At 44.4% G+C, this 14,355-nt stretch overlaps 1 protein-coding gene across 1 annotated transcript in view; it reads left to right on the top strand.

Moving 5' to 3' along the window:
• The window catches only part of LOC128762304 (lipoxygenase homology domain-containing protein 1-like), a 34,297-nt gene extending 26,585 nt beyond the window's left edge, over window positions 1-7,712 (top strand). The window contains exons 28-42 of the mRNA XM_053870469.1: window positions 551-732; window positions 799-915; window positions 972-1,134; window positions 1,242-1,396; window positions 1,465-1,674; window positions 1,734-1,860; window positions 2,310-2,518; window positions 2,869-2,996; window positions 3,055-3,172; window positions 3,319-3,496; window positions 3,557-3,742; window positions 3,811-3,981; window positions 4,047-4,179; window positions 4,506-4,661; window positions 7,232-7,712. Coding sequence (XP_053726444.1) covers window positions 551-732; window positions 799-915; window positions 972-1,134; window positions 1,242-1,396; window positions 1,465-1,674; window positions 1,734-1,860; window positions 2,310-2,518; window positions 2,869-2,996; window positions 3,055-3,172; window positions 3,319-3,496; window positions 3,557-3,742; window positions 3,811-3,981; window positions 4,047-4,179; window positions 4,506-4,661; window positions 7,232-7,712 — 2,714 coding nt within the window. The remainder of the gene's footprint in view (window positions 1-550; window positions 733-798; window positions 916-971; window positions 1,135-1,241; window positions 1,397-1,464; window positions 1,675-1,733; window positions 1,861-2,309; window positions 2,519-2,868; window positions 2,997-3,054; window positions 3,173-3,318; window positions 3,497-3,556; window positions 3,743-3,810; window positions 3,982-4,046; window positions 4,180-4,505; window positions 4,662-7,231) is intronic.
• Window positions 7,713-14,355: the final 6,643 nt, after the last annotated feature.

Below are 14,355 nucleotides of genomic sequence, written 5' to 3'. Positions count from 1 at the left end.
ACACAAAGTCATCAGCTCCTTCATAATGCCACAAGCTCAGGTGTGAATTGATTTTAATAACAAGGCGGAGCCTTTGCTGCTTTATATACGAGTTATCAATGTGAAGATTAGGCAAACCTTACATTCATATATTTTCAATGAATTCCCTCATTCAGCCAAACATAAACTTTATTAATGAATCTAAAAATGTAATTAAATTAAGCAGTCTCTCCCAACTTGACTATGTGAATAAACTATATAACTAATCTGCATTTCATACAGTTTTGATAATAAAGTAATTTCAACGTAATTTAATAAAGGAGGCCAACAACACGAGACCTAGGAGGTGAGATTGTGTGCTACAGGAATTCTACTGATGCCACAGGTCCTGATGGGTTTTGGGCAATGGTGGCCAAAAGAACAAGTTCTTGTCGCTGCAGTGGTCCCCAGCCCTGCGCGACAGATGTAGGCAGCATGTACTAGACAAAGATGACGGAAGAAAAGACAAATGACTTCAGTGTATTTAAAGTCAGAAACTTGCTAATGTACTCACCTCTTCCTAACTTCCCAGTTGTCCCTTATGAGATCAAAATATTCACCAGTGACGTGTTCGCTGCCGGAACCAACGCTAGCGTCTTTATCGTTTTGTATGGGAGGAAAGGAGTATGTACGCAGCTGAAGCATCTCTGCGTCAACAAGAGAGAGAGACGACTCTACTTTGAGAGGGGAGCTGAGGACATGTTCATCGTGGAGGTCAGCGCTGTTGCCATCTGCAGCCATGGCAATCCCTCAGTGAACTCACTGTGTTGTTCATGACAGCTTGAGGATATCGGTGATGTCATCGAGAAGATCAGGGTGGGACACGACAACAGGGGAACCAACCCAGGGTGGCATCTGGATAGGGTGGAAATCAGACGTCAGCTCAGGAAAGGAAAAGTAAGAACGAATGTTGACTTTGTGTGGCACATTTAAGACGGACACGTCTCTCTCAGGGGTCTGAGACCACCATCTTCCCGTGCGAGTGCTGGTTGGCCAAATCTGAGGATGATGGGGAGACTGTACGGGAGCTCGTTCCCTCAGATATCATCACAGAGAAGCTGTTGAGAGACGGCAAGCTGAAAACTACAGAGACGGAAGTGGAAGATGCTTTGGAGAGTAAGTTAAAATTTCACACTTGGGGTGTTTTTAGGTCTATACAATCAGTCTCTCCCTGTCTACTATGAGATCATAAACTGCACTACTACTCATTTCACCGACCACAGCTCACACGTATGAGGTGTCTGTGAGGACAGGCGAAATGTACGGAGCAGGAACTGACGCCAACGTCTTCCTCACCATCTACGGCGACCTGGGAGACACAGGGGAGCGGAAACTCTCCAAGTCTAAGAACAATAAGAACAAGTTTGAGAGAGGACAGGTAGCATCGGCGTGCTCCACAATAGTCATGTGTAAAATGTCTCAGGTTTTATTCTTGCCGACTCGCAGGTGGACAAATTCACCATGGAAGCAGTTGACCTGGGCCAAGTCTTCAAGATCCGAATTCGCCATGATAACTTTATGGTGGCAGCTGACTGGTACCTGGACCAGGTGGAGGTGGTAGACCTGGACACAGAAGAGTCCTACATGTTCCTGTGTGAGCGCTGGCTGTCTACCAAAAGGGAGGACAAACGGGTGGAGAGGACCTTCTACATCAAGGTTTGTTCTAACATTAAGATTGTTGGGTTTCAGGATTTGTTTTGACCGATCTGATGCAGGACTACGAGGGTGATCGAAACATGGATCCCTACTCCAAGATGCTCGCTCAGGCCAAAGCGGGTCTGGACTGGAACGCAAACAAGAAGAAGAAGAAGAAAAAAGTAGCCATGGTGTCAGAAGGACCTAGTAAGGCCTCACAGATTTTCTTTTTTGTTTTGTTCTGTGTGTTAACGTCACACGGCAACCACTCACATAGGGCTTGTGATTATGGCAAAAATGAAAATCACAATTCATTAAAGAACATTTAATCTCAGTTTCAGTTAAAGAGTAATCTGAGTGTCTTTCAAAATAATACTTGACCCCTCTGGAACATAGCAGTGTGATTTTCATTGCTTTCTATCATTTGAAATATTTACATTAGAAATTAGAATTCAAAAACGGGCATTGACCCCACCTATCGAAAACGCTTTGTTTTGTTGGAGCTGAAACCTCCCACATGAAGTTCCAATGCCATTTTGTGTTTTGTGTTTATTTCCGTTAAGAGCACTGCCCTACACATACAAGTCATCCATGAACTTCAAGACCGTAGGAGGAAGAAGAAGTCTAACAAACTACGTCTTCTTTCTCTCGCTCAGTCATTCCCTACCACTTCACCCTGTCCACTGGTGTTGAGCGTGATTCCAGCACCACCGCCCGTGTCTATGTCATCATCCTTGGTGCAGGTGATGTGGAGACCGACCGCCTGTGGCTTGACCTGCCTGAAGGAAAGGCGTGCTTTGCCTCAGGCTCCATGGAGCATTTTGTCTGTTATGGGTCTGATGTGGGTGAGATCAAGAGGGTGGAGGTGAGAAAAGACATGAGCCCACGCCTGTGCTGACATCAACAGTCAAAAAAGCTTCCTTCTGTCACTTCAGCTAACACGTCTTCTCATCATAGCTCGGGCACAATGGCGTCACACCAGAGAGCTGCTGGTTGGTAGATGAGCTGACAGTTGCCGTGCCAACCAAGGGTATCAAGTACATCTTTCCATGTAAGTGCTGGCTGGCAAAAGACAGAGGTGACGGTCTGACCGTGAGACTCTTGAATGTGCTAGACTCAAGCACCATCAATATCATCCGCAAGGTGAGTCCCAGCCCCAAAATATGGCAGCACTTTAAATGAATTGATAAATCCTACACCACATGGGTCTTCCAGGTAGTATACTCAATCACAGTTGTGACTGGCGATATACAATACGCTGGCACTGACACCAACATCTTCCTGACTGTATGTGGTGCCAACGGAAGCACAGAGGAGATGCAGCTTCCCAAAAATGGAGATAGGTGTGTTGTGCCCATGCCCGCCAATCCCAGCAGTTGGATAAACATCGCTCTGATGTAGGTTTGAAAGAGGTCAAGAGGACATCTTTACACTGGAGATTGACGACATCAGCCCCCTGAAGAAGATCAGAGTCCGTATAGATGGTACAGGAAGTCGCCCTGACTGGTTTCTGGACCGGGTAACTCTAGATATTTTCTATCTTTGCAAACAAATGTGGTTTGACACTTTGACTATTACCTGACATGGGCGTTAAAAGTCCCCATGAGAATCAATCGTAAATGAAATCATTCTGAATGTCCATGACTTCACTTGTTTGTGTTGAAGATCCTCATGAGGAACTTGACCACGGAGGAGGTTTATTCATTCACCTACGACAACTGGCTGTCAAAGAGCAAGGGGCCGAAGAGGACAAAAATGTGTGAGCTACCTGCTGTGGTGGACGATGAGGAAATGGTGGAGAAGACTACCTACATCATCCAGGTCCAGACCAGTGACATTGGAGGTGGGTCAGCTCACGGACTGCTTGTGTGGGCCATATGAAACTGAAATATTTTGTGCGCAGGTGCTGGTACTGACGCCAACGTGTTCCTGATACTGTTTGGAGAGTTTGGGGACACCGGAATGCTGGCACTGAAGGAGAGCACCAACAGGAACAAGTTTGAGCGTAAGACGAAGGACGTGTTTAGGTTCCCTGACATGCTGAGTCTGGGTGAGCTGTCCAAGGTGCGGGTCTGGCATGATAACAAAGGTGAGAGGGTGAGAGGTGACAGCCCCATGGATGCCAAGCATCCCTAAGGTTATCATCCCACTGATCAGGCCCATCACCTGGTTGGCACTTGGAGTATGTTGAAGTGAAGGACGAAGCCATGGACCAGACGTTTCGCTTCCCCTGTGATCGTTGGCTGTCCAAAACTGGAGGCGACAAACAGACGATGAGGGAGCTGGCCTGTGCCAATAATGATACAGTGGACCTCGCCGACAAAATCAGTGAGTGGAAGAATGGATGTCGTTGTCCAGGCTTGAGAAGAAACCTGAACATCTCTCTGTCTCAGAATATGAAATTGCTGCAACAACTGCAAACACAGATGAAGCTTCTACCAGTGAAAACGTCTGGATCATTCTGGAGGGAAGGAAGGCTCGGTCCAAGGAGTTTGTCTTGGAGAACAAGAAGAAGAAGTTCCAGAGGTTGGCGTTCAAATCCCTCATCTATTCTCGTGAAGACACATCGACTTTTTCAAATCAATGACAATAATAACTCGATAGTGACCCCTAGCCTCACTGATGGCCTTTAAATATCTTGTTAGCTGCGGTTACTAACAAATGATGTTAGCTTGTATTGAGATCATGTGGGATTTGAAACCATCCAGACTCAGATAATCCAGTGTTGCTGGACGCAAATGAGGCTGGCTGCATTATACATTTTCTTCTTCTCACAGAGAGGGTTTATTCAGTGAGGAGGGAGAAATTTGTGGCATAATTTGCTTTGTTTATTTGTTATGACCTGATCACAGTGGAGCCACCGACACCTTTGAGTTCTCTTCCAAACACATTGGCGAGATCGCTGGCATCTGCATCGGCCACATCACTAAAGACGGCAAGAAGCCAAAGAGTGAAGCTACCTGGCATGTTTTGGAGGTGGTAGTGACAGAAAAGGAACTGGGGAACAAGTGAGTAGAACTTAAAATAGATTCAAATGAAAAATGAAAAAATATCCCAATGTCTGTCTTTCAGAATATTTCAATTGCTGAAACTTAGTTTCTAGAGGTTTCTGTGGTTCAACATTTAGCTGTAATTGAATAAAATGAAAATCCTGCTAAGAGCCTTTTGACTTTGCTGCATAGCAGGTTGCATCATTCCAGTTGACTCATGATTTCTATATCTCTCCTCTGTACATGTCCAAACTATCTCAATCTAGCCTCTCTGACTTTGTCTCCTAAACACCTGACATATGATGCCCCCCCAGCGCCACTGTTTCAAAACCATGCAACATTGCCTGACCACCGTTTTGTACACTTTCCCTTTCATCCTTGCCTCCCTTGCATCCCTTTTGTCACACATCACACCTGACACTTCTCCTTACTGCAGCTAACCTTCATTCCTCTCCTTTCTAAGGCAAAGCTCCACCTCTCTAGGTTATCTTCCACTTGCTCCCTGCTCTCACCATAGATCACAATGTCATCTGCAAACATCTTTGTCCAAGGGGAATCTTGTGTAATCTGTCAACCTGTCCATCACCATCGCAAACAAGAAGGGGCTCAGAGCTGAGCCTTGGTGCAGTCCCACCTCCACCTTGAACTCCACTGTCTTACACCTGGCATACATGTCCTGCACCATTCGAACATACTTCTCTGCCACGCCATACGTCTTCATACAATACCACAAGGTCCACAAAGACACAATGGAGCTCCATCTGACCTTCTCTGTACTTCTCCATGAACATCCTCTAAGCAAACACTGCATCTGTGGTGCTCTTTTTCGGCATGAAGCCAAACTGTTGCTCACATATGTTAACTTCTCTCCTTAGTCTACATTCCACTACACTTTCCCACAACTTCATTTTATGTCTCATCAACTTAATCCCCCTATAGTTGCCACAACACTTTACATCTCCCTTCTACATCTCTTGAAAATGGGCACCAGCACACTTCTCCTCCATTCCTCATGGATCTTCTCACTCTCAAAGACCTTGTTAAATGTTCTAGTCAAAAACCTCTCCTAAACACTTCCACAGGTATATCATCAGGAGCCACTGCCTTTCCACACTTCATCCTCTTCAATGCCCTCCTCACTTCAGCCTTACTAATCTTTTCTATGTCGTGATCTACAATGGCTACTGCTTCTACTCAGCTCTTCAAAGTACTCTTTCCATCTTCCCAACACACTTCTGTTGTCAGTCAAAACATCTCCCTCTCTATCCTTCATCACCCTAACCTGCTGCACGTCCTTCCCATCTCTATCTCTCTGACACCACTACCTTTGCCTTATGCTGGGCCTCCCTGTACTCCTGTCTACTCACTTCTGTTCTCTCAAAGTACCACTTTTCCTTACCTAGCCTCTTCCTTTGTACGCACTCCTGTACTTCTTCATTCCACCGCCGAGTGTCCTTATCCACTTTTCTTCGAAACGACACACCAAGAACTCTTCTACCTGTCTCCCTGATCACCTCAGCCGTAGTTGTCCAGTCATCTGGAAGTCCTTCTTGGCCACCCAAAGCCTGCTTCAATCCCTCCCTGAAGGCAACACAAGCCTCTTCCTCTTTCAGCTCCCACCACTTTGTCTTCTTTTCTGCATTTGCCCTCGTCACCTTCCTCACCACCATTGTCATCCTGCACAAACCACCCTAAGTTGTCTGGCCACACTCTCACCCACTATTACTTTACAATCACTCATCTCCTTCAAGTGATATGGTCTACACCAGGTGTAATCCACCTGTGTGTTCCTACCTCCACTACTGTAAGTCACCTTGGTCCTCTCTCTTCTGGATGAAAATATTGACCACAGACATTTCCATTCTTTTTGCAAAGTCTACAACCATCTGACCTTCAATGTTCCTATCTTGGATACCAAAGTTCCCATCACTTCCTCATCACCTCTGTTTCCTGCACCAACATGTCCAGTGAAGTCTGCCCAATGACCACTCGCTCACCTCTCAGAATACTCTCCTGCAGTTCATCTAATTTGTCCAAGAAGGTCTCCTTCTCCTCAAGGTCAAACCCCACCTGTGGGGCATAGGCACTAACTATATTGAAGATGACCCCTTCAATTTCTAACTTGAGGCCGATAACTCGTGTGATACTCTCACTTCTAGAACATTCCTGACAAACTCCTCCTTCAAAATGACTCCCACTCCATTCCTCTTTCCATCTACACCTTGATAAACCAGTTTAAACCCTGCTCCTAAGCTCCTAGCCTTGCTTCCTCTCCACTTGGTCTCCTGAACACACAGAATATCCACCTTCCTCCTCTGCATCATGTCAGCCAACTCTCTAGCTTTCCCTGTCATAGTTCCCACATTCAGAGTCCCTACTCTCAAACCCATTTGTCTTTCCTCTTCTCCCTCTGTATACTGACACACCTCCCCCCTCTCCGTCTTTGTCTTCGACCTACAGTAGTCCAATTTCCATCAGCACCCTGCTGGTTAACAGCACTGATGGTGGTCGTATGAGATAAATTTGTCTGATACGCTTTTCACTTCACTAGTCATTATCTTCGAACTAACTTATGTCTTCTGTCTCAGATATTTCTTCCAGTGTGACGCGCAAATCCCTCTGTCAGCCAAAAAGGACCTCTTCCAGACATTTGAGTGCTACAAGACTGTCGAGAGTTTCGCCAGCAAAGTCCGGAACCTTGTGCCTGTCAAGTATGAGATTATCGTCATCACCGGCGATGTTAAGTCAGCAGGGACAGATTCTTACGTCTTCATCACCATCTACGGCGTCAATGGAGACTCAGGTAAGCGGCAATTGAGGAAGAAGTGGCGGAATCTTTTCGAACGAGGGCAGACGGACAGATTCGTGCTGGAGATGTTGGACCTTGGGGAGTTGCTGAGGGTCAAAGTGGAGCATGACGACAGTGGCTCCAGCGCTGGCTGGTATCTGGAATGCCTTGAGGTGACAAACACAGCCAACTCAGTGACCACCATCTTCCAGTGTGGGAAATGGATGGACAGGAAAAAGGCTGATGGACAGATCCATAGAGTTCTTTATCCGAGATACTAGCGGGACACTGTCAGCTTTTTTTTTTTTTTTATTGTGGAGCCATCGATAGTCCTTTTTTAATTTGCACCACTGCCAACAGTCAGCATCCTCTGTTGCTTCAGAAAAAAAGCAATTTGACTTTTTAGCCTTTTTTTTTTTAAACCTTTGCATCCATCTCTCTAATACCTGGCATTCCTGGCCAGTTTCTAATTTATGTTCATAGGGCACTGTTGAAAACGCATAATACGCAATTCAAGGCATAGGCCTTCAGGAGAGAACCAAAGGGTGATGAAATCAGGGTCTTTTAGTTATGTCGGTTTTATATTATTTTTTATTTATTTAACAGGACCCTATTGTACGTGTGTTTTTGGGGGGTTTTTTTTCAGTAATAAAATCTGTAACAAGGCATAATTAATTACTGCCATACTTTTACTTCACCTCTACTCTTCTACATATCTACATACAGAACATACTTCTATATGAACAGATTAGATTAGAAGTCCTTTATTGTTCCCTCCACTCCAAAGGACATCAGCATCCTGAACAGAAAGAGCCTGCTCTGCCCTTTTTTTGTAAGAGCATCTGTGCTTTTATTCCAGTCCATTTCGTTGTTCAGGTGAACACCCAGGTACTCTTGATACCAGTACCCAGGATGTTCACCGGTGCAGGTGGAGTGGAGTGTTGGTGCCTGCAGAAGTCCACCACCAGTATCTTGCTTTTACCTGCGTTGATCTGGAAGTGGTTTCTCAAGCCTGGTCGCCAACAGCTTCCTCTGCCAGACCCCGACAGTCACCGGCAGCCAAACACGGGGAGTTTGCTATAGCAGCACGCACCGAAGCAGGTAAATGGCGAAGCAGGTAACAGATGTGGAAAAAGAAACCCAATGTTATCGGATCCAAACCATGATACCATTAAATACACAGCGGATCTGTCGACCAATCCCGTCCTGGAAAGCAGTCTTTGCTGTCCTCTCTGCAGCAGACAATAAATATCTCTAGAGTATAGAGAGGTAGAATCTGGACTCATCTTCGCAACTCCCTGCGGGTGGAACAGCGCTTGGAACCAGACAGAGTGTCACTTTGCCAGTACTCTGGAAGCTTGACAGCCGGTGCCACAACAACTGGCTGTGAGAGCTGAGACGACATGGCTGAAGCGCAGACATCTCTCCAAACATGCTCAAAACAGGGTCACTTGTGTGGTAAAACGCCACAGTTTGGGTATCCATCACAGGAGGCGTACAAGTCGCGTTCAACATGAGGCCAGCGAGAAGGCCTTGCTGTCACCAACTCATGAGCTGATTGGCTATCACAACTATAACATCAATGTGATTATTGTATATATTATTCATAATATATTTGGGGGAAATATATTAAAAATGAAATGTTATCATTTTTATCATCAGTTCTGTATTACTGCACTACTCCCACTGTATACTGTACTGTATGCTCATGATGGAAGGCCTTGCTGGCCCCGACAGACTGCCACTGATAAACTACAAGGAAATATTGGAAACCTTAAGTGGTGTGTGTATAACTCCGACTTTTATCCAAATAAACTTGACACAAGGTTTAAAGGATTTGCATCTAAAATGATGATGAGGAAATGAAGGGGTGATTGACAGAACGCATACCACTGGACGATGGGACTAAACTATCTCAAATGTATATCAGGGTATGATAAACCTAAAAGCACAGTCAACATCTTATACAAAAGTAAAGTTGGAAAAAGAGGGACACATTACTATCTTGGAGGATGAATGGAGAACACTATGGAAGTATCATTGGAAGTGCTCTAGTTCGCAGAAATGCAGGGAATACGGTTGGAACAACCACCACAGGTATTTTATTAGGCCTTTACAGGCAACTCACGACAATAAACACTCTCCACTTTGTTGGAGACATTCTGGAATTAACAATGTGCGCCATTAACACAGGTTTGGAGGACATTATAAAATGTGCTCAACAGTTTGTACTGCTCGTTCTACAGCCCCATTTGCTTGTGGATAATGAGGTCTGGTGTTGGTGTGAGCAAACCCACTCACTCGAGGTGAATAGTATTGCGTTGTCGCTCACTAGTTGCAGGTGAGCAATCTCTTGAGTAGTGGTCAGATAATGAAAGGCACTGTTACGGTTAACATCATAATATGCAAGTGCTGGGGCTGATACAAGCATTGTTTTTATCTTCTGAAACTCAGCAATGGTCTGATAGGATGACGCTCTGAGGAGAGAGACCAGGCAGGAACTTTCCAACGTTGTTGTCATGACCCAGGACCTGTTTAATTTACGTAAGTTAGTTGGACTTGCCTCTTAAGCTCCCTATTGGGCTTCTAAGTCTTCAGCTTTTGGCCTGCAGCATCCTAGTGGATCTGTCAAAATCCACTGGAAGCGAGGGTTGAAAGCACTGAGCAATATCCTTCAACGTTGGCAAGATGTATCTCTCACGCTTTACAGTCTTGTTTAAACGTTTTAGGTCTACACACGCACAGCCCTGCTCCTTGTTCCTTTTCTGAACCTGAACCATTGAGGCACACCAATCTGATGGCCCAGTAAGCTCCTCAATAATGTCCAGCGCTAACATGCATCTGAGTTCCGTCTCAACCCAAGGCAGGAGGGGAAGCGATGCAGCGTGGTGTAGTCAGTGAGTAGGACTCGCAACATCACTGTGTCCATGCCATCAACCCTCAGGACCAGTCCCATCCTCGTGGCAACACTCCATCCCAGGAGGATGTGAGTGTATGGCCCTTTCATTACAGTGACCCAGAATCTGTATTTCTTCTCCATGTACTCACCTGTGGGCTGAAACTTGTCCCCACTCCTAACTTAAAACCAACACTCACAGTATTCCACTGACTCACTGGGTGTTTGTGCTGTCTTGTGGAAACGTGCTCTGTCAAGGATCACATTCGCCGTGGGCGTAAAATTGTGGGAGAATTTGGGTATCAGCGTGTCGTAATCAAACTCTGGTCTGGCTCTTGCAGTATCACCGGGTTCATCCTCCTTATCGTCATTGTACAATAAAGATTCATAAATCGCCTCCGCTTGTCTCCCCAAGACTTTGAGAGGCGTGTTTACTTAAAGTTCCCCGCAATCTCTGTCCAACTTTGACGCCACCCGAAAGCAGTTAAAGCACTGGCATCACAATGGCCACTCACATCTGCCAGGCGAGTGAAGTCAAAAGTGAGTCAAGTTCCAGTGGTGCGAGTTTCGCCATGTTTACACCATGTCATTTGTCAATGTTCGCCATAGGGTGAACTACAACCATCATCTTCATAACAAGATGATTCTTTATTGTTTGTTGAGTCGCAAGTCCCCCAGCCTTGCTGGCCCATAAATACGTGACCTTTTTCTCCAGTAACCGGGAGATACCTATCGTGATGGTATTTTATACCTGTTAAAAATCTTGTCCTCATCTGGACTGCAGCCTTTTCCCTATTTAGTCATTAGTAAGTTCAGCATCTCTTGGTTTGCATTCAGTGTAAAGTAATGTCAGCAAATATGAAATTATCAACACATGCGATCTTACGATACTTTGCATAGAATTCAGTCAATATTTCTGATTACATGATCGAGATTGAAAAGGAGCGGAGTGAAAACAGGTCTTATAATGTCTGTCCATTATTCCCACTTTCCCCATTTTTTTTATTTTTTTGTTGGTTGTGTGTGCATTTGCTCTAAACATCAGGTTGTTTTCTCCTCTACTTTGTACGATTAGTTAAAATATAATGCAGTTATTGGCTGAAAGAGTCGCACGCACCCATTGTGTTGTTGGGGATTAAAGTGTAATGGTGAAGCTGTGTGTGTCGGTCGGGCTGGATCAAAAACCTACACCAATGCGGCCCTTGAGGACTGGTTTGGACTCCCCTGGTGTAATTGCACATCCACTCTTTGTTTTTTTTATTTATTTTATTTTTTAAGTCTTTTCTATTACGGACAAAAACAATCTTAATAAAGTTGTGATATTTTGGAAGTTGATCTATATTACTTTTTCAAGTATACAATGTTATGCAGAGGTGTACTTGTAGTAATTTTATAAACAAGTGATACTGTTAACAGAGGCAGCGGAGAGTTGTGGGACGCGAAACGTTTACTTCTTCCTGCAGAAGTAGAGAAAGAAAGAAAGGTCCAACAGGGACATCTAGTGGTGTTTACATACTTTGTGTACATTCACTTACAAATCTCAATAAGTACACTTGCTTGAAACATGTCACAATAAGGTTGTTTTACTCACAATATCACATTCTCCACCATGTTTCTAAGAGTGTTGTAATTTATAGGAAATAATATTGGGACAGATTCAAATAAGACAAATAATCGTCTGATATTAATAACATTGATAAATATGGCCAGATAATTATTCATTCATCTACGTTGTTTTCACATGAACTTGAATACACAGTATAATTTACACAGTTGTCAGTAGTACCTGCCCTGAAATTGTCTGAGATCAGTTCAAGGTGTCCTCTCAATTGGTTTGAAAAAAAATGTACCCACTACCTCCCTCTACATATTATATTTTAATTAATTAATTTTATTTTTTAATGCCACAATTGCATCTTGCCAGTCCGTAGTCAGATCCAATGTTTGGATTGTGTGTCAGGCACCTCCCAATGTTGGTAGATTGTGTTTGTGTCTCACATTTGATCTGTAGTAACACCTATCTTTATATGTTACACGTTTCATCAATGGTGACTGCTGTTTGATGTGTGCAGCTGTGCCGTTACAGTTCCGGGGATGTGCATATGCAGTGTTGTAGAAACATGGACAGGTGTTTTGATCTGGATGAGCGGCGTGTGTTGCTTCAATTTGATATAATACAAAGTCATCTTGATGTGGAATATAAACGCTTGGCTCTTGAATTATTCTTCGTCAGTGTTCATGAGTCTCTGATGTGCACATCCCGGGATTGACTCTAAGTGTTGCCAATGGACCAACACCAGTAGAAGCCTGTAGAAACTTGAGTGTGCCAGCTCAGAAGTTTGCATGGAATGCTTCACATTTCCATGCCCTTTTCCCTTTTTGTACATGCAGAGTTTGTTGTGGGTAAGTGCACATGCACTCTTTGTACATCAGGCCTCAGGACATTTTTGTAGTGATTCATCGGTGTGGAATTCTCCAGCACATGTTCAACCTGAAGGAAGGGTTACTTCCTGCCCAATGCTATGAGGTTGTTCAACAGTAAAAGCTGACGGGACTCATTGTTGATGTTGTGGAACAGTTATTTATTCATTCTATAATATGTTTAATATGCAATGTTTTTAGTTGTCTTTGATGTTTGGCGTGTCTTTGATGTTTCCCCACCGTGGGACCAATTAATAACTATCAATCTATTCAGAGATGAAATCCCCAGTGCATGTAACAAAATCTAAAATACAATTCATGTTTTTTATGTTTACATTTACTGTAGAATTTGTACATTTATCTGTTGACTATCCCATATTGTATTTAATGTTGCATAGTTTTTCCCCTTTGAGGTTGTCACACCTTTGAAGCATTTTAGTTGCAACAGATTTACATTTACATTACACCATATTTACCACAGCTTCCCCTGAGGGCAGTTGCCGCCTCCCCGTGTAATTCGACTCATAGCGTTCCGTATATTTCAAATGTGAGACTTTCACGGAAAGTATCTATGCCACCTTAAATGTGACAGGGGGTCTTGAGGCTTTTCTGGAAAGATTCTTGCTCACACAAGATTGGATTTCACCAATGGTGACGCACGTGTGATGGAAATACAGCGTCATAAGTGACATCCAATTCCTAACCTATAGGGTTCAACATGATGTCGGTCCACTTTTGCACTTTTGTGCACTGGTGCACAGTCATGTTGGAAGAGGAAGGCGCCCGCTCCAAACTGTTCCCACAAGGTTGGGAGCATGGAACTGTCCAAAATGTTTTGGTATTGGAACCAAGTCCTGATTAACAACCCCACACCAATGCAAGACCAGAGAGTGGCTGGAATACAGCATCACGGTGGATGCAGCATTTTGTTTTTTGATGTTGCAGTAGTACTTTGAGATCTGACAAGAAAATGCCAAAATAAGATGAGATTAAATGACATTTCCACACCAGCAGCTGTCGTCTCAACCAAACTATATACAGTGGTACCTCGGTTTTTGAACGTCTCGGAATTCGAACAAAAATTTCTAGATTTTTTTTGTTTCTGATTTAGAACGAAAATCCAGAACTCGAACACCCCCGAAAAAAGCCGGAAAATCTGACCCATGATGCACTTTGTTATTGTGTATAACGGAGCCTCTGTATGCAGACGTGTCCCGTTAGCTATTTACTGGCTGTTTTTTCTTCATATTGAGGTGTAAAACCTTTTCTGTCTCCGCACTGGACTGTGGTGTCACAGGGGGGTGCTCCTCGACACCTCCGAGGCTGGAGCGCGCACTCCAGGGTTTGATGTCCTGTTGTCGGCTGTAGCTGGGACAGGGATGAGGTGAGTCTCGGACAGAGCGTTACTTGGTTTATGACTTTGTCACAGCCAAACTGCACAGAAGTGCACATTCAGAGCTGGACACGCACCGGGCACCTCTTCACTTCTGGAGAGACGTCACTCACTCAGCAACCCCTCCCACATGCAGCGGCCACACACACAGACGAACAGAGCACCTGCAGCAGACACTCTACATTCACTCCTACAAAAGTCTATTTTAAGGCTT

This window comes from Synchiropus splendidus, chromosome 7 (assembly GCF_027744825.2).
Source record: "Synchiropus splendidus isolate RoL2022-P1 chromosome 7, RoL_Sspl_1.0, whole genome shotgun sequence".
NCBI classification, from domain to species: Eukaryota; Metazoa; Chordata; class Actinopteri; order Syngnathiformes; family Callionymidae; genus Synchiropus; species Synchiropus splendidus.
This window is presented reverse-complemented; position numbering and strand designations above follow the sequence as displayed.